Raw genomic sequence first — 21,136 nt, forward strand, 5'->3', positions numbered from 1 at the left:
GCAGTGTCTTCACCTAGTTAATTCATGACATCAGTCAACATGCAGAAGAACGCCCTGTGTCTCCCTCTCCTGTAATTATTTTGTAAGATTAAAAAGTTGATGACTTAGTAAGAACAAAATATCTCATGTCCATGAGATCTGATTTCTAACCCACGATTCTGAATGAAAATGAGTACAACATACAACAGTAGCAGTAATGATTTTCTTTCTTTCTTTTTAATTTCTGTCCATCTAGCCAATGTCCTTTTCTTACTCCTCTTTTCTCATTAATTTCCTCTGAGTCTTTTCTCTTTCTTCTCCCTTTGCCCGTAATTGCCTTCCTTCACTTCTGAAGATTCCTTTACACATATCTGCATCAGTCCATCTGCCTCACAGCCTTTTTACAGCTATGTTCATTTAAAAATATTCTTCTCATTTTTATATTTTTCTCTCCGTATCTCATTTGCATTACCAGTCATTTCTCTCCCTTCACTCTAAGGCGACATGATAGCTCTCCCTCCATAGCCTGCTCCAGCTATTTGAACCTGCATCTTAGCTTTTTTTTTCTCTGCTCACCACTTTGTGTACCCAGGTCTACCCACTTCATTTTTCACTTCACCCTTGCTCTTCTCCATTTCTTTTCCACATTCTTTCATTCCATGTATGTAAGTGTGACTTTACCTCCAGACACTTCTGTTCTTCACTGTGGGAAATCTTTGTAAGCATCTGAGAGTAGGATTTCATCTCAAGTATAAAATGTATCTTGGAGGTCGTTGTGGTCGTTGTGGTGATTCATGTCACCATCCCACATTAGACCAACTCCTAGTGCTTATCTAAGAGTCTTAGTAACTTGCTGGCACTGGAGCACATCAGACATCAGTTCTTTTATGTACATTACTGGATTAGTATTATCTAGAAAACCTTGCAGTTTGAGGACACGTTAAGACAGGGCAAGTGGTGAGATGTGGAGAGAAGCAGTAGTCACCAGCACAATGGAGTGCTGGCATAGTACTGCATCAACTTTCTGTGTCTTCTCACATGCTCAGGTGTATTTATAGCTCTTCTGTTTTGGTCTTCACAGTAGTTTCTGCAAGGCCTAGAAGTCCATAAGTCCATGTAGAAGCACTCCATCTCTCACTACACCTACGACTAGGTACTGTACTGGCTTGTATGAATTCCTTACTGCCAGCTTCTGCAACTGTGCCCCATAGTTAATAAGTTTTCTGCATGCAGAATGACTGCCAAATTCCACTACTTCTGAGTGTAAGAATTTCCCAGGGGTAAGGAGTGCATCCCTCTGTAAGTACAATGCTGAGCACACAGCTGGCGCTCAATAATATAGACCTGGTACAACGTGCCTGTTAATCTAATACAGCTGAGGTGAACCATCTTTATGTAGTAAGAGGTAGTGCTGGTCTGTTTCATAGTTTAGGCTTTAAATTACTAAAGTATATTAGCCAGCGAGTTCAGGGGCAGCTCATTTACACCGCCTTCACACAACATGTCCCACGTTTCACATGACAGGGAGGATAGCTAGTTCTCTACATCTGAATAGTGATTAAACTGTCTGGGCATGAGCAGTCGGCAGCCATCAAACAGATCATTATTAAGATGGCTATAATTACAGAGTCAGAGCAGCCGATTGCAGTGCACTGGTATGCTGCCTTCAAAACTGGCAACACAAAGGCCTATCTCCTTTATATGTTGAGGTCCAAACTGTGTAAATTAGCTGCAATTTTTTTTATTGCCTCAGTCATGTCTTAAGCAGTTAACTACCACTGTCTGCTTATTGGAAGCTGTCCTTCTTTCATGGCCAGGGGAATCTGAGATAGACCTGAGTGCTGAGTAAAGGGCTGTTCAGAAAAACAAGTGTAGCTGTGACGTTTCTACACGAGCTCTTATGGTATTGCTTTAGTCATTACCTGAGTGGATACTTGAGCTTAATTGGTATCAAGGGGGCATACACAAAGTCATCTATTTCATTAGACTAATTTGCATGACTCAGCTTACCAAGAATCAAATTTTCATGTATTGTCCATCTTGCTATCAGCAAAATAAGGGGGAGGGGTAGGAATAAATGGCAATTAATGCAAGACTGAGATCAAGTGGTGTTTATTCCTTGTTTCTGAGATAATTCTTTCAGAAGCCTTCATTGCCTTTGGATATGGAAGACGCAGATTAATATGTTCTATAAAGTATATTTTTGGCAACATTTTGAATTTAGGAAAGTACTTAGAATGAAATTTAGCTGCATTAACTGCAAGTCAAAGCAGTGAGTAGCTGGGCTATAAGCTGTAGCTCTGGTTAAAGAAGACGCTAGGTGTTGATTATGGAGAAAGTGATTGGAGGATTAGGACAGTTAGGTAAAATAGACCTTCTTGCTCCCTTGGTTCCTCAGAGACATCAGTGAAGTGTTTTGTGTGTAACATTGTAGTCTCAAGGGAACTGTTGCTGCTGTTTAAATCTTACCAGATCTGGCTGTAACTGTAACTGAAAGCACTAATGTGCAGGGTTGTATTTTTACCCTTCTTTTTTTTTTTCTCAGGTATTTTCTTTGAACAGCAGCAACAACAACAACAAATGTTTTGTTTAATATTGTCTCATTGCTGCTAGAATTGAAACTGAAAAATTAATGGCTGTTGATTGAAACAATATTGTTTCAGTTCAGTCACCAGGTAACTGCATGTTAAACCTTCAATTTGTCCTAGAATTGAGACTGAGGTTTTCTTTTAAGTGTGTGTTTGTTGTGATGTTTGGAGTATTGAGCTGTTGGAGTCCAATAATGAAATGCAGTTTAATATGATTGCTTAGACAGAACAAAGGACAACTGAAAAAATGTGGAGCATCGTTTCACATGTTATTGAACCCAGGGTGTTGAACTGTGCAAACCCAATCCCAGACCCTACCCAGGTTTTTTAAGCAACAATGATTCTGCAGTCTGCTTTGCAGGAAAAAGAATAGATTTAATAACAAGTCTTTGCTTCTTAGATAACTTCAGTAGCTATAGCTAGACAAAAATAGCAGATGATGATAATGATGGAAACACTAAACAAATATATGATTATGAGTTGAATATTGCTAGTGAGATGAATCGCATTGTGCTTTTTGAGTTGGAAAACAGTGTTCCAAAGCCATGTCCCTGACAAAACAGAAACTGCAAACAGTAGCTCATCTATCTTGAGGAACTCATCCATGTGTGTGCATAAGTGGGTGGTTGAATTCTGAAGGACTTCATGTTGGAGTGGAGGTCAGAATTCACTGCATTTGCTCAGGCCTAAAACACTTAATCTGAGCAGCAGTTTAGGATACATTAAGTTGGTTATTATGGAGGATGTTATGCTGAAGAAATGTTCGTAAGTATTTTTATGGTTTTTACAGTCTGGTAATTAGAACGTTTTAGAGAAAGAACAAAGTCCAAGAAGACTTGTAAATTTGCACCTAACCTTTTTCTTGTAAAAATTTGAAAAAATTAGAAAAACAAAGCCTTTATCCTTTGTCTATGTGGATTGTAAAATTTTCAAGGCAAGCCATTCTTTTTTTCTTAAAATTTGCACAGTGTATAGCATTCCTATGGTGAAACACAAATTTAGAAAAAGAAGAACCAAAAGAATTTCCAGTGGAGCTGTATATTCTTCCAGTGGAGCAGTGTCTTTTTTTACTTTTGTGGGTTTTTTTTTTTTCCTTTGATAGCTGCATTGATCACATTTTCTACTTTAATCTCCAGTTGTAGTTTGCTATATGGGCCAGAGCCTAAACTGTAATTTGTGATGGACAGAAACTGGGTTACCGCTTCTATCCTGTAGTTAGATTCAGCCAGAAATAGCAGGAATAGCTTGAACAGAACTGCAACAGGATTTTGTTCAGCTGATACATGACATCAGTTGACTGTAGATGATGTGCGGGTGATTTGTGACCAAGTCCCAATCAGTAATCAGATACCTATTGTAGGAAATCATCAATTCATCAATTGTATAGATTTGCAGAATTACAGAGAAAAGTGTGTAAGAAGGAAGAAAGGTGGAAGTCCTCTTGCTTCTGAATAAACCAAAAGGGAGAGGTTTCTTGTTCTCGCATTCAAAACTGTCTCACCTCTTAAGTCAAATCTGATTTTGCTAATTAGAGCACCTTTGTTTCAGGGCTGTCATAAAATAGAGCATACCTTTTGTCTGTGTTTACGTCAGAAATAACTTGGACGCAGTATATTGTAAAGGAAAGTTTTTAAGAGAAGTTTTCTGTGTTGGTTCATGCAGTACAGTTAATCCTGTTTGAGAGAAGTCTAGGCAGGAAAAGCCTGTGGAGCATGTGTTAGCTTAGCATTTTTGCTCTAATATGTTTGACCTTGTGCATTTCTAAGTATGGACAACAGGAGATGAGACAGCAGTGAAAGTTGTTATGAAAAGATTTCTATGACTATTTGCATTTCTAGTCAGGCAGAATTCTTCTGGATCACTATGTGCTGCCTCTGGAAAGTACACAGCATGGTCTACATGCTTGATTCCTGGCATAGGGAAATGATTATCTCTGTTTGATGGGTGAAGGGAAATGAAGGTGCCTAACTCTAGCCACCGAGAAAGAACAAGCCAGTTGGTCTTCCCCCATAATGGAATAACAGGGAGCTTGCCAGAAGGAAGCAGCTTCCTCTTCTTTTCCATTGCCCACCTGCATCTTTTTATCCCATTTCTTCCTTATAACGCCTCACTTGAGAGCTGAGCAACATTCAGAAAACAGAATGTCACGAGACAGCTTTTTCTAAATGCGTGTTAAAAATTGTTTTCCAAGTTTCCTTTGATCATCAAGAGCTGTTTGGTTTTTTTGTTTATTTATTTATTTATATTAGCAATCTTCTAACAGTTCTCCCAAAATGAGGGAAGATACCATCTGTTCTTACAAGGTTTGTAGCAGAAATAGTGTTCTCAGTTTTTTGGGGAATGTAAGGTTGTATATGAGTAAGGGGAGTAATCTGTTCTGGTGTAAGGAAAGCCAAATCTATTCTTGTGTGAGGAAAGCCAAGTTTTTTTTACAAGAGAAAGTCCCTGGAAGTAACTGTGTTGAAGAAAAGAGATTGTGGAGAGCTCCTTAAGAGTAAGAAGGACACATACAGACATTTCTTACAGCTTAAACCAGTGGAGCATCAGAGCTTTCATTCTGACAAATAGATTTTGTTCTTTATGATAACATTTTATATAGCATTTTCAGTTGTCAAATTAGTCTTGTTAACCACATGTTCCTGCTGCCTCTCACAACTGCATGGTCCTCTAGGCAGATCATGTGTAGATTATTTCTTCATGTTCAAGAGGGACAAAGAATCCTTCAAAGATAAGCAGAGGAAAAAAAAAATACAGTTATTTGCTGAGGATAGCAAACAAAATTGATTTCTGACTTCAAATTAAGAAGAAAAGTTGTGGTGACTCCCAGTGTTGAAGCAGGTAGTTTAGTAATTGACAATCTGTTCATTTGTTTTTTTTTTTTTTAACCTATTTTTGAAATATATAAGAATGTAGTGAGAATTCATATTTTTTGCTGTTGCTGTTCAAAATTATTGATCATGTTTAGAGAGTGACACTGGTTCTATATCTGGATGTGTTTCTGAGTCTAAGTGTAAACAGCTTACTGGTAAGCACACTTAAGTGCAGCCCTTCCTTTCTTGAAGTTTTTGGGAATGTGGGGAAGTTCTGGGCTATTTCTTCCACTGTTGTCTTCCTATGACAGTTATTTAGGAAAAGCTGTTGCTGACGACCCTAAGGTGACAAATATATCAGTTAACAGAGCATCTCTAAGCTGTCAGTAAAGATTTTGTAGGTTAAGTACTTTCTTTCAAACCATTTTTTTTTCCATCAGAAGAGGGCAAATGCCTGAAGGAGGTCCTTCACGTGGCTTGGATGCCTAGTCACTGACTCAATGAGAGATATTCCAAGAAGCTGCTCTGGGAAACTCCTGCCCAAGCTGTCATTTTTTGTGTTTCACACTTTTTTTTTTTTTTTTTTAATTTTTTTCAGTGTCAGTGTTATAGTTGTGGCGTTTGTGTTGTATTTGGATCTGAAAGCTTTTTCACTGAGCCATCACATACCATTTTGTAAGTGGTCCTGTTGTTCATAATGCCGGAAATTGACAATATATATAGCCATAAATGCTGTGAAATTAAGTTTCTTACAAGCACAGATTTAATGATAGACTCATGCATGTGCAAGTTGTCCTTTACTTGAAGGTGATGCAGTGATGTTTACCACAGAAGAGTAATCCCCATGAAATTCTGATTTGAATTGCACACAGGCAAATTTTAATGAAAAGAGATACAATGTGCAATAGGACCAAAAGCATCGTATTTGCTTATTCCAAGAAAGCATTTATTTTTCTGACAGATTAAGGATAACCTCAAATTTGACAGGAAACTTGGATGTGGTATTTCTATTTCCTTGTTTTAGAGAAAAGGCGTTGTCTAAAAGCCATGAAATTAGCAGTATGTAACTGAGTCTTTATGTAAGGCTGTGTACTTTCATGAGATTGTCAGTGTCAGTAAATTCAGTTCTTTGTAGGTGTAAGGCTTATAAATGGTAAAGTAACATCGCTCATGAGCTGATGTGGATGGCATGGACTGAGATGCAGACGCAGTTTTCTCTGAAATCCAGTAGGAATCGCTTCCAATTGCTGTCCTCAATGCAGCAAACATCAAGGTTAGCATTACTAGTAGTATAAATAAAAACAAGTTAGTGCCCTTTAATTGTTACTGCTGTGTGTTTCTGCTGCAAGCTGAAAAATCTCTGCTCTATGGTACAAAAAAGCATAATCTCAGAGATGCCACTCATGTATGTAGGCAACTCTTGATGTGGGTTTTCTGGATTGGAATCTGCACCTTGGTGGCAAACTGGATCTCTACAGGCACAGTGTATGCGTTCAGTCTTCAGTCTCATTAGAAAATAATCTGATATTCTGGTCTAATGTCTTTTTGTACTTTTTTTCTCTTCTATCTACTGGCAGGAATTTCTGTCTTGGCTGCAGATCAGCTCCTGGCAGCTGATCAGCTGAATGTCCATGTTATTGAGGCCAACTCAAAGTTAGAGGAAACTCTCACTGCAGCATTTGATATAAATCACATAAGCAGCAGAACTGCAGAGTAAGAAATAACAGCAGCAGCTTGCCAGCTATGCTGTCTTCTTTCCCGTGCTACAGAGGAATTTTTGTTCTGTCAGGCAAAATATGAAGAATTCATCTGGGTTCAAAAGCACCTGGCAGACTTGCAGAAAACCCGTAACTGCATGTGCCTCCTCATCAAGAAGTCTTGCTGAATGCACATAAGTTCACTCAACTAATGAACCATTGCTTTTCCTGTGTTCCCCACCTTTAAAGAGGGAAGTTCTAGGGGGAGAAAAGATCAGGAAATTTGGGAATAGGTCTTGAGTTGCCCTAGCAAGCAGTGATATTATAGATAGAGACAGACTTTCTTTAGTGAATTCCAGGGCAACACACCTGTCCTTGTAACAGGGTTGTGGTTTTATCGTGGGAATGATGTCTACATTCTGTTTGTTGCACATGATGAATTTCTTCAACTCTACAAAGCCAAATACAATATCAATAATGATGTTTTCTGTATCAATTTTTAGCCGGGTGCTGGTGCTGTAAAAATGGCTTATCTTCCTGTTTATCTCTTTATTAGCTTTTGGAATCTGAATGCCGCCAATCATTCCTAAAATAGCTGTTGGAATCGCAAGCTGTATAGAAATGTCTTTGTCTCAGTGTTATGTTGCTGAGCCTGCCCTAGCACAGGATCTGGAAACAGACTGCTGTCTCATGTGGGTGACAGTCTGGATTGTCCTTTGCAAAAAAACATGCATGTGGTTTTGAAAAGACAGAGAATATTTCCTGGAGAAGAAGAGAATGGCTTTGCCATGCTCCATCAGTGAGCCAGAGAACAGATTAGAGGCTTTTCCTATCTGTGAGGAAGCTCATCCATCACGCCCTATTCAGGCAGTCATACTCTGTAGGTTTGTTCTTTCTTGCTACACTGAACCCCTTTCTCCACAGCTTTTCCAGAGAAGCAAAGCACATAATAACAAAGGTATTGCTCTTGTAACTTGTACTACAGGCATTTGTCAGTGCTTCTTTGAACTCTCTTTTCTGTGCTGCTCTAATTCCCTCATGGTGTGCCAAGAAGCAGGTGTGACTGAACGTGTAAGGATGTTTGTATTCTTCAGTATGAGTGAATGCATGTCAGAAGAAGAGAGTAGTGTATTTGTGTGTTCAGGGGCTCTTCTGTGTCTAACTATAATCCCTTTTTACTTTTTCTGACCCACAAGCCTCAATTTTAAGTTTGCCCTTGAAATCACATCATATAATTCAGTATTTCTGCTCAGTAACAGACTCCCAGTAATTAAAGTGATCTCACGCTGTTCTATTAATCACAGGAATTGTGATTTTTACATCAGAGATTAATTGATGATATCTGCATATACCATTTTCCCTTAAAATAAATTGAATTATGATGATTAACCTTATGTCCAGGTCAACTGATGATGTCTCAGCAGTATCCTGAAAATAGGATATTTTTTAACATATCTGTTGTCTTCTTGCTTTGTCTTCTATTTTTTATTGTTGGTTGTTTTTTTTTTTTTTTTCATAAGCCTGATGTGATGCAGTGAAGAGATGAGCAAAGAATGTATCATATTGCCCCACTGAGGAGAACTCTTTACTCAAAAGGCATTCTTTCTTGTACTAACTTGTCCATAAAGCTATTAGGATTATTTATGAAATAAAATTTGGGAGTTGTTTGGGAATGAATCTAGGCAAAATAAAGCTCAGGGACTTCCACTTGCAGCTAGCAATTACTAGCAAACTGCAGGAACTGGATTAGTGCAGGCATCTCAGAGGAAAAGCAAACTAAATAGATTTTTTTTTGTCTCAAAGTCAGATTTATTTTGTATCTTTAAAGTCTCCAAAAATATCAGCGAATAAAACATTGGATGATGAAGAATGATCACAAAGGACAAAGATCTGTGAAATTTCTCTAACGTTTTAATAATATTTCTTGTGAAGGACAAATCTTTTAAATTCTGGTGACTGTCTGAGCATAAGGGGATGTGAATAAGGGTGGGTGTCCAAGGGAAAGAAATGTTGCACATCATGTTAAATAACAGTATTCTCACTCAATTTGGTTATTTCACTGCACTAAGCAGTTTGTGGGTTTTGTTCCCCATACACATCTACTTCTCCAACAACTCTTTTATTTTTTTCCTCTAACACTTCTTTTCATGGACATTTTCATGTTTGCAGTAATCTCATGTTTTACTGAAAGGTGCAGAGAAACCTGAGAAAACTGATTTCATAAACAAGTTGGGGGCTTAAGTTAAAAATACACACTGCAAGCTCTTTGCTTGCCTACAGTTCCTGTCTGTCAGGGACAAACTTTACTTACTGAGATGAATTTTCATGAGTTCCAAGGGAAAAATTCTGACCCTTCTCTTTGCCCATAAGTCAGTTTGCTGGCCACTGTGTTTGTGTTTCTTTGTGCTGAGTAGCCTTCACTGCAGGGGATGCTGAGGTCTGGCCTAGACTGCTCTGTTGCCATGACTATACTACTGCAATGCAGTGCAGTGTTGAGCTGACCAGAGGCTCCTCTGGAGCAAAGCACTATTGAGCAGCATAGCACTGGCTGCTGGAGTAATTAATCCGTGGATGTCAGTGTCCATTCTTACCATTTGTAGTGGTACAGTAGAATTCATTCACATTTTAAAGGCACTGGAACAATTAGTTGTATCAAACTGCTTTGTACACAGGTGGACTGGTGCCTGTTGGAAAATAGCCTGGCAGAACTTGCCATTTCACTCAGGGTGAATAAAGGCATTTTATTGGGTCAGTTTCTGCAGAAATGTATTTATGGCTGAATCTAGTCCAATTGCAACAAAGCTAAGCAGTGTGGTCTGATTAACAGCTGGGGATCTGTATTTCTCTGCTGTCTTGTCACTTTAAAATAGTGCCCATCACTTTCATTCCAAATAAGGTTCTTGAAGAATACAGCTGGAGATCATGCTTGAAGAGTTAGGATCGTGTTTCTTGAATTAAAAACAAACAAGCAAAAAATGAACAAAAGCTATATAGAGGTTTTTCGTTGTTATGATAAGCAGCAATTAGGCGCTTTAAGCCCAGCAATATGTTCAATGGGATCCTAACTTTTTCTTCAGCATTAACCTCTGCTCTTATATATCAATTTGATCTGTTACACAGACATATGAGGATTTGTAATTAGACTTCTTTCTGGTTAGAGGATGAAGAAGGGCTGGAATCCATTTAAGTACATACCAGCAGTGACAGGAGGCAAATGCTGAGGAACTGAGGAAATTTGTCCTGAAGAGCTGGCTGAGCTGGAGAGGCTGATTTAGGAGAGCTGCTTCACCCCAGTGTTACATTAACAGCAGAATCATGGCTGCTGGTTCAGTGTCTGCAGGGCAGTGTCAAACTTTTAACCAGTGACAATATTGCTGTGAAAATGCAGCAGGCTCCATGTTTTGTCTTTGTTGTCTAAAAGGAAAGGAAAACAGTGAGTAGGCCATGTTTCCCTGCCATTATATCTTTGGGTCACCTACAGCTACATAATTCCTGTTTCATCTATTAGCTGAGAGAGTGGAAGTTCAGCTGACTGGCACTGATATTTCCCAGGCGAAGAGAGGGCTGGGGAAAGTAATGGTGTTGCTGGTGGTGTATCTGTTTCCTATTAAGCATGCTGAGATGAAACAGCAGATTATGTATTAGAGATGGCATTCTCTTCTTTCAGAAGGCAATGATTGATATATTTAACCCTTAAACCTATTCAAAACCTTGACAGGAGTTTGCTGAAGTCCTACAAATAATCAATAGAGCAATTTTTTGTCTCTTGAATGTGAGGCTTTTAAAAATATCTTTGAAAGATATCTTTGAAGAGACGAGCTGAGCTGTTTCAGGGTTAGGTCTGTTGCTGTATGTGGTTGGGGGTGGTGAGTGAGAAGGATTATTTAGGCATTGCCTTTGTTCCATTCTGCAGGTTTATAACCCCAAAATAAAATTGCAAATGTTTTTGGCAGTCATCTTCCAGGCACAGATGGCTTTCCTCCCAGTTTTGGCAAGTGTGATTTCAGTATAAAATTGAGCAATTATTAGAAAGTGAAATATTGCATGATATAATACTGCTGCCACCACCATCAACATTGTAACAAATGGTGTGTTCATTGTTTCTGGTGCTGTGTGAGAGAGCTTGCACCACTGTTACCCTTTCCTCTAAAACATGTACCTTTGCTATTCCTGGTGTTGCATAGACAGAGGGATGGAAAGGAGCAGATGCTTCAGCAAGGAACCGTGGCCATTTTCTCATTTGCTTTGGCTCTATATTTCAATGCAAATATCACTGAACAGGTGGCTGATGAGGCCCCCGTGGACTGTTTACAGTGAAGGTTACAACCAAAATCGATAGGCCTGAGATGCTTCTAATTCCATCTGGGAGATGTTCATCTTCCATCTGATTGTTCCCCCTCTGAACAACAGCATCCTATTAACACTGCATTCATCAGGGATGTCTTGCCCAAATCAGCAGAAGATTTCTCCTATTTAGGCCTCCATTTATTCTGTGTGCTTTCTTTTCATACTGTGCTGGATCAAACAGTAATGTTGATCTTGACAAGACAGGTTGATAGCATTAGGCATGCTGAGTTTTGCCTACTGACTTGACACCTGCTACTACTGTTCTGCAGGCCGAGGCTCATCACTTCTGCTTGAGGGTTGTCCAAATCTTTTCAGCTTATCACTTACTGAGTCAGGAGCTAATGATGTTACATATCATAGCTGACATCACGGTGCTTGATGTATGGCCTTGCAGTGGTGCAAAAAGAGAGGGAAAGGCTGGTGAGGATTCATGTTTGCATAAATCTGAATAAAATAAACAGATACCCCTGAAACTCCCTGGAAAAGTGGTTTATATAAATTTGCCAGATCATAACGGGAAGTTCTACATGGCCCCTGTGTCTGTCTCATCTATCTGGTAATAAAGTTTGTATTATTCTTTTTAATAAAGGTAGGTACTGTTGATGGCTATATGAGGTGAAATCACTCTCATTGGTGTATTTCCCTTGCGCCCAATTGTCACATCCTGGTGTGCAGCCCACAGCAGCTGGGCAATGAGAAAGCAGTGCTGAATCCAATTATAATGGCAGTAAAGCATGTATAGCAGAGGGCACCCATGCATTCCTCTTACAGACAGGAAAACTCCCTGATAGGCAGTGAAAGTTAGAGGGAATGTGCTTCCCACACATAAATAAGGGTCAAAAGGGATGCTGGAGGGATGAGAGACTCCCCTGGGTGCTGCCTAATTCCCAGCATTCAGGAAAGGCCCTGAGCAACCATGTGGTGATTGCCTAATACGTTCATACACCAGCCTCCTTTGTATAAGGGCCAGATACCTGAAGTGCTAGGGTGCTTTTTTGGCCATGTGAAATGAACAACCAGCTGTAGAGACAACAGGAGAGGGACAGAAGAGGAAAGCTGAATGATGGTGGCACTGCTGGTCACAAAAAGATGTTGGTAGTGGTGATGGGCACAGAGCTGGCATTAAGTCTCAGTGGCCATCTGTACCACCATTCAGGTGGCTGAGCAGCAACCACTAGTTAGGGCAACGACAAGAGAAAATGAGTTGGCCATCTTGGCCATTGCCTTGCCATGTGCCAATTCAGTTATCATGTCTGGCACTCCGTGCTGTATCTTGCTGTTAGCCACTTGTCTCTCCTGTCTTCAGAGCTCCCCAAGCCCTTGCTGAGCTTTTGTTCACTCACATCTGCCTGATCCCATGGCTCTGTTCAGCCTGGGCATCTTGTACAGTCCCTTCTGGTGCCAGGTGCAGCCACATGAGGTGCCTGTGGGGTGGTCAGCCCACCACCCAAATAGGCGTAGACAACAAATGCACTCCAGAGCAGCTCAACGACACTGACTTAGCTGGCCTCATTATATGGAAGCTCCAGCCCACAGGTTGTATTCCTGTCTTCTTGTTATTATTGCTGCTGTTGTTTTTGTTGTTATCATATTCTTACTTCTAATTCCTTTTCCCAAGTTGTACAGAGCTTTTGTCTTTCACTTTCTAGGAACTGTGAATTTAAAGGGGTTAATGGCAGTAACAGCATCCTCGACTCAGATTTTCAAAGGCTTGGTAAACCAGAGGAGGCAAAGGTTGCTTGCCATTGTCAGATGGCTGATCTGTACCATAGTAGGGAGTAGAAATCAGGTTGAGTGGCTGGTTTCTGCACCTTGCCTTTGGCATGGCAAAGCATGTGTGCACATGTGAGTAGACAGTATGTGTTTTTTGTGTATGAATAGGTAGATCTTATTCTCTGAGTCTCTTTCAGTGAGATTCACTTTTGTGCCTTTAAAGCTCCTATTGCCAGAAAATCTAATTTGTTTTTTTTTATCTCTTATACAACTCAAGTTGTTTTCTCTCCTGTTTTTGTTGTTGTTGTTGTGCGCATGTGTGTGTGGTCATTTTGCTTTTCCTAGTCTAAAAGATTCATAGGTTCATAGGTTCATAGGTACATTAGGTTGGAAAGGACCTACAAGATCATCTAGTCCAACCATCCTCCTATCACCATCCCTACCCACTAAACTACTAGATAGTGAATGTAATAAGCTGGGGTATTTGTTGAATATTTTTGGGGTCAGTTCACAGGTGCTGCTACTTTTTCTGGTCATGTTTTATCTTAAGCAGTAATTCAAATTCATCAAGCTTCAGTTTTTTGTTTCCTCAGTATTTGGTTAAATAGTATTCCTTTTTACTATATTTCTAGGCTGTTGAAGTAGGGTAAGTTATGACTACAAGTTTGTAGAAACAGAAGATTTTAAGATTGTCATGGTTGTTGCTTTTTTTTGCTTGTTTGTTTGTTTGTTTTGGCTGTTAAGTTTTCTGGTTGTGGTTCATGCCTAACACAAGCCATTCTATTTTAACTGGTAATTCTCACATTAAGCCTAATAATTTGTAGATTGAAGTGCAGCTGTTCTGCATGATCACATCCCATCACAGTGTCTGTAAGAAATGAGTACAACAAGATCTGTCCATTACTGATGAGGCTTAGTGTGTCATGGGAAAGTTTTGACATGGTTACATACTCTGATTTTACTCGGGGTTTTACAAAAGTGGCAGAACATAGCGTGAGGCCAAGGCAGCAAGATGGGAGTTTTTGTGACATGGAAGAGTGTCTCTTCTGATAGTTATTTGTAGACATGCCACTGCTGTTGCTGCTGAATTTGTGCTTAAGATCAAATATGGCCATACACTTATAGAATTTTCCAGGGAGTTAGCACTTCCATGTAGGATTTTTGCATGATGAATCCAACCTTGCAGGAGTTTACTAGCTGCAAATACAATAGCCGTGTTATAAGGGTAGCCTTGAGGTAGCTGTCTGATCATTTCCTTGGCCAAGCAGTTATTCTGTATCCATTTTCATGCAGATTGTTGTTTTTTAAACACTGAGAAGTTCAGGTAGCAGAAAGCAGTGCTCATCTTACTGGGTTATCACTGACTCAGATTGACATGAATTCTGTAAACCAGGGAGGGAATGTGGCTGAGAAAAATCACACTTTTCTCTTTAATTTGGAATGATCATTACTTTCATGAAAATTCAGAAAACCCTTCACATCAGAAGCATGATTTTTACTAAATTAATACTCTTTTGTCACACATATATGTTGGGAGACAGAATAATACATTTGTATTTATACATACTTGTATACATGTGTCTATATATACATATGTAGAAACATACTTGTTAGTAAGTTTTGAGTAAGGTTAAGTAAATGTAATAGAAACTGCATTGTATTGGTATCCTACTCAGAGCTCCCTTTTGGGCTGCACTATGCAAACAGGAAAATGTATTGTAGCTTAGAAGGCAGAAATTTGATTTGCATGTATATTAGGAGTTTATATAGTTTATACTTAATCACATTATGGCAAAAAGAAAGGAACACAGAATAATAAGAAAAAAATCATATTACATAGGTATCTGGAATCACCAACTTCAGAAAGAAGAATCTGAGCACCAAAGTATATTGCATGAAATTAGTTTTATATTGGTCTTAGGAATGCAAAAAGCAGATTAATTGGCTTTTTGGAAGAAATCTGGTCTATACCATCAGCTTAATTACTGCAAGTCATGCTTTAGACATAAATGGTCTACTGATAAAGCTGTGTTCCAAGGGTCTGCTGTGGAAAAAACAGTGCCACAACTCACTCTTCTTGTGACCACTAGCTTACTTTACAAGAGCAATAGGCATATTTTGAACAGGGAGAATGGGGTTTCTGAGAGCCAGTTCTCTCTCACTCTAAGTGGCTTAGCACAGGCATGCCCAACCTACAGCCCACAGTGCACATACAGACCAGTGCAGCTCACAATACAGCTGCCTCTGGCCCCTCACATCATGGGTGTGCACTCACTGATCAACAGCAACCAAACAGTGGTGTGCAGTCAACAATCACTGCACTGAAACCAGAACATGGGAAAGATGCAGTACAGTACTATCTGAAGTTATGGCAAATAATTGTATGCATTTAGAAACACTGGCTGAACACATTCCTGTGAACAAAGAAAAATAGGCAGCCTTGCTTTCCATTTTCATAAAGGAATTTGAGAATAGGTTTTAAGATTGCTGAATAAATCAACAATTTATATTTGTGACTCCATTTTCAGTCAGCTAAATACATGACCTTCAAATTTTTGAATGGAATGTGTGGAGTTGCAATCAGATATTCAGCTCAAAAATGTGTTCATGTCTCTTTCCTAGATTTGTGTAAGGCTTGTATTACCAGAGAAAGATAACTCTCACTTCACAATCGTGCCTTATTCATGTCATCATTTTTTGTCTGTGTACACATTTTGAACAACTGTTGTCAAGGATTGAGTAGTAAGGAAGAGCAAAATTTAATCAAAAATTTCTGACAAGCATCTTGAGAACACACTAAGAATTACAGTCAATACCATCAAGCCAGACTGATGTAGTTTTGCAAAAAACATGGTCAAATGTCCTACTAGTTCTGTGTTCTTGTTGCTCTCGTTTTATAATTTTTGATAAAAAGTACAAACAGTTAAGTAAATTTTGTTACATACATGCATTAACTGAATTATATAGCTTATAAGGGCAGCTCCAAAAGTAATGCCTCCTATTTTATCATGTTTTCATCAAAATCAGACGTGGATGTTAGTAGTATGACAGTAGAGGTTGATCCTTCCCACCAGTATTCCATTACGTTCTGTTCCTATGTGACAGATGGAAGATGGGGGGCACTGTATCAGAATGGCATCTGGCATGGAAGTGCATATGAAGCAAAGGTGTGGAATTGAATTCCTCCATGTGGAAAAGGTTGCACACGTTGACATTCACTGACACTTGCTGAGTTTTTGTGGAGATCAACCAGTGGATGTGAGCACAGTGAGGCAGTGGGTGGTGCATTTCAGCAGTAGCAGCAGTGACCGTGAGTCACTTCCACTGGAGCAGATTTTGATGAGCATGGCATGCAGATTCTTTTTCATCAGTGACAAAAGCACGTAACTAATGGTGGTAACTATGTTGAAAAATAGTGTTCTGTTGCTGAGAATGTGCTCTATCAAATAGTTACTGTGCTGACTGTCTCTGTTGTAGTTTCCAAGGAAATGAATATGAGGCATTACTTTCAGAGCAGCCTACATATGTGTGGCCAAAGAAAATTCCTCTTCGCCCAATGAAAGCCAGGCAAACCCAAAGGTTGGACAGCCATGGCTTAGTGAAAGCCAAAATGGATTATAGTGTTTTACTCTGACTGACGTTCTCTCCAATGACAACTACAAAATGTTTATTTTCAGATAATACCTGTACTCACCTGGCATCACCACCTATCTACTCTTGCTTTCTCCACCACTGTGCTTAGAAGCATTTTCAATTAGGAAGTAGCTTAAGCACAGTTGCACATCAGAACATTTGCATCATTCCCAAGAGCCCAGCCAGAGTAGAGGACTTGCTGAAAAGGGTGTTTGTCCTAAAAATAAGTGTAACCTTCTCTAATCAGCACTTTTCTGGAATTCCACTCTAATAGTACAGATCATTCCACCATTGTAAAAACAGCAAAAACAATACTAAGCTTGAATTTTCTCTGAAAATTCTGTTCCCCATCACTATCTACCAGTGCAGGAGGCTGTGTTCCCAGGGAGTAACAAGTCTTACTTTTAAAGACTAAGACAAAGAAGACATTAAGGACCTCAGCCTTATCCTGATTTTTGGTCACCAAGTTGCCCTCAGCGTCCAGCAAGGGATGGAGATTCTCCTTTGCCTTCCTCTTGCTGTTGATGTATTTATAGAAATATTTATTGTTTACCTCAATGGCCAAGTTCTAGCTGGGCTTTGGCTCTTCTAATTTTCTCCCTGCACAGATTCACTGCGTACCTGTAAGCATCATAAGTAACATCATAAGGAGGATATGCTGACAGGGAGTAGCAGCAAGTCGCTATTCTTCTGCTCCAGAGTGGTTTGAATTGCCAGCCTGCAGACTGATGCTGTGGGTGAATAAGGTTCAAGAGTATTGGCTTGCTTAATAAGTTTCTTTCTGTTAAATTGTTGCTGCTCATGTGCATTTAAAAAAAAATAGTTTTGCACTGGACTGTAACAATTTCAAGAAAATAATTCAAATTAATTTGTGTATTAAGATTGGATACCTGTTTAGTCAGTTTCCAGTGACAGAATTTTAAAAGTGGCAAAATTACATTTCAAAGAATTGTGTGAAGAAAGAAATTAATCCACCTAATGTGTGCCTTACCTCTAATTGAAACCTTTGAAGAGGAACTATTTCAAAGTACTGTATTTACTTCTGCTTCTACTTTTTACTTTGGGCATCCCTAAGGGCCCCAAATGGGATTTCAGTAAGCATGGAAATGGAAAGAAACTTCCTTCACTAGAGTGCTAGCAGTAAAGGCAAAATGTTAGAGGTGATTAAAGAGACAAATGGAGGAAACAGGCAAAGAAATTGTCTGAAGGCGGGCATAGCTCTACGTGTCAGTAATCATGCATAGCTATCATCCTAACCAGTGCTGGATAGGAAGGCTTCTCCTGGGGCTTGTATGCGCAGTCTTCCAGTATGCTTTCTCACATAAGGTATAATAGACAGACATTTCTGCATTGTGCTGTGTTTATTGTTGCTGTTTTTATTCTTTGCCATCCCTCTGACACTTAGCTCATGTTAGTCACTGCCTCATACAGTTGGACATTTTTTTCTTTAGTCTCAGCTTAACTCAGTCTCAGCTATTTTGTTAATAGAATTAGAGAATCAGCCAAGTTTCCAATTTGTGTTTGAGTAATAGCCAAACACAGAATACAATAAATCATTTGTCCTTATGAACTACATTGTACTACAACAGATTCTCTATTCCAGTGCAGTTAGAGGAGCAGAAAATTTACTTAAATGCAAGAATATAATATAAGAGATTAATTATTGTGACATTTTGAATTGGATATAAGATAAGAAATAAGCTATGCCTGTGAAATCGCGAACAAAAATATAACACCAAAGACATGTAAAGCATTGGGGCTTTTTTTGTTGTTGTTTGTTTTTTTTAGGGGGGGGGTTGTTTTGTGTTTTTTTTGTTGGGGTTTTTTTTGTTTGTTTTTATACAGAGAAAGGAGACATAATTATCTAATATTAAATGATGTTTCAGAAAGGCAAGTTAGCACATTATTTTCAAAATTAAGTTTCAAAGATTAAATAAGTTATGAAGTTTGACTTTCTGATCGTAAATCTGGAGTGACTGACAGACTACTGTAAAAACACCTTTATTCAAAAGGAATCTTTGGCAGATAGCATCGAAGGTTTGAAACTCTGGAAGGGATGAAAAGAAAACCTTACTTCTACACCAATTTCTCCTGCAGATCAATGCCTGTGTGAAATTTGCCTGGGAATTATGAGCTATTTACTGTATTATACACTGTTTTCTTTTACTGTATCTAAAGGCTCCTGTAGTTCCTTTCATATTCAAGATTTAGGGATGTTTTTATATGTGAAATGTGAATGAGTGAATGCATTGGTGGAATGCTAGGGAATAATGCTGGTCTTAGACAGTTCTGTTCTCCCTTATTTTATCGCAAGTTGGAGTATTGGTTTTATAGCACCTAAATTTATGGGTACATATTTTTCTGCCAAAGCCCACTGACATGTTCTGCATGCTCCATCAAGCTCTTTCTGTGTTTCTTCACTTGATTCACTGCTCCACAGGATATGAATCAGTCCTACAGCATAACCCTTAATCTCTGCTTAACCAGAATAATGTGGTGTGTTTTTTATTTATTTATTGTGTATGTCATCATCTAATTATGTAAACCAGAGTGTACAGTCTCAGTATTTGCTGTAAAACTCATTGCAGTTATTGATCAGTGCAGGGCATAAAGTTTTTCTGTTGCATATAAGCAGCTGACACAGATACTAAAGCCTGTCTTCAAGCAAGAACCCACAGGCGGGCCTGGGGCATGGGCTGGGGGGAAGTGACCTGCTTGGACAGTTTCTTCTTAGAAACTCATCATACCTCCTCAGTTACAGAGAGAGGCTTGAGGAGAGGGAAAGCTCTATGTTCTGTTCAGTTTTGGGCCCCTCACTGCAAGAAATATAGCAAGTTGCTCAATCACATGCTGAAAAGAGTTTAGAAAACAGAACATACATGTAATAGCAAAGAGAACTGGGGCTGTTTAGTCTGAAGAAGTGGAAGTTGTGGAGAGTCCTAATTGCTTTCTCCAGCTATTCAAAAGGAGCAAAGAGGGTTATGGCCCATTTTCTCAGTTAACCAGTGATAGGACATGAAGAAACAGTCTTATGTTGCACCAGGGGAAGTATAAATTGGACATTAGGAAGAGTTGCTCACGGAGATGGTAGGCAAGCACTGGAACAGGCTGCTGAGGGAGGGGGTGGAATCCCAGTCCCTGAAGATATTTGAGAAACATAGGTGGATGTTGGACGTTCTGATCTTGAAGGTCTTTTCTGAACATGATGATTCTATGATTCTTTCTTTTCTGTTGATGTTTTCTTTTTTTTTTTTTTTTAATTTCTGTGTGCACTGGTTGAAACTGAAAATCTTAAGCCTTTGTTTATTTTCCACAGTGTGACGTAAAGAAGTCTCCCAGCTGAACTACTATGAGGTCAGAAGCCTTGCTGCTATATTTCACACTGCTACACTTTGCTGGGGCTGGTTTCCCAGAAGATTCTGAGCCAATCAGTATTTCGCATGGCAACTGTAAGTATAAGAGGCCCTCATTTGCTTAGAAGTAATCAGTAGACTTCAAATTGACAGTATTTTGTTATGCTATGAATAAAAAAAGTTGTTTCCCTCATCCCTCCCAGATCAACCAATTTATATTCTCAGATAAATAAGAACAAGCACTTCTTATTTTGACTTACGACAACATGATGGTGGGCTGAGTCTCCAAAGCTGTAGCCTTTTTTCTCCTCAAACAGATCTTTTGACAGCATAATTAAGTCAAATATTTGTTTTATTCAGAAACAGGCTAGAGTAACATTTTTCCCCCTCCATTATAAAGGAGTTATTCACGTGACCTGTGAAACTGTAGGTCTGGATAACCAGTGGCTCCTTGTAGCACACTGAAACAACTGAGCTTTAAAGACATAATTGGCTGAGCTAATACAAATAACCAATCTTACTTCTTTGAACTCTGCTGGATTCCACTTTAGCACTTGGCCTTTTTGGCCTGAAATGTAGATTCTTCTGTTTTTAAAAAAGACAAAGATTCCTTTGTAACAGAAACCGTCTTCTTTCTTACCAACACTAGTTGGCAGATGCCAAAATCACCCAGACAGCTGCAAGTCTGTACGGAGATTTGCTGACAAAACAGGTGGAGAGCTTTCTGTGGATTTTACCACACAAGTCAGTCTTAACATAAGTGACTCTTCCACATTTACCACAGCTCAATTGCAATGACTCCAAAGAAAAGTCTGAAGTCCCAAAATTTGAGCTAGGATTTAGCACGTGAGTCTTTAAAAGTGTGATAAGGTTGCTGTTGCAAGTTAGTAATTAATGGACTCATATATCTACTTTGGACCAGGAACTTGATTTTGATGTGAATCTCGTGAATGTTCTTGCTTATGATGTTTTATGTTGGCCTTGAAGCCCAGAAGCCTGTTTGTACTGGGGAAGAC

At 39.1% G+C, this 21,136-nt stretch overlaps 1 protein-coding gene across 3 annotated transcripts in view; it reads left to right on the top strand.

Annotated features, from left to right (window-relative positions):
• The window catches only part of SEMA6A (semaphorin 6A), a 117,344-nt gene that overhangs the window by 35,067 nt on the left and 61,141 nt on the right, over nucleotides 1-21,136 (top strand). For all 3 annotated transcript variants that reach the window (XM_065744302.1, XM_065744299.1, XM_065744301.1), the window contains exon 2: nucleotides 20,084-20,216. In XM_065744302.1, coding sequence (XP_065600374.1) covers nucleotides 20,117-20,216 — 100 coding nt within the window. In that variant the 5' untranslated portion in view covers nucleotides 20,084-20,116. The remainder of the gene's footprint in view (nucleotides 1-20,083; nucleotides 20,217-21,136) is intronic.

The sequence above is a fragment of the Cyrtonyx montezumae genome, unplaced genomic scaffold (genome assembly GCF_038088225.1).
Source record: "Cyrtonyx montezumae isolate F1298 unplaced genomic scaffold, pur_monq_1.0 scaffold_30, whole genome shotgun sequence".
Lineage (NCBI taxonomy): Eukaryota > Metazoa > Chordata > Aves > Galliformes > Odontophoridae > Cyrtonyx > Cyrtonyx montezumae.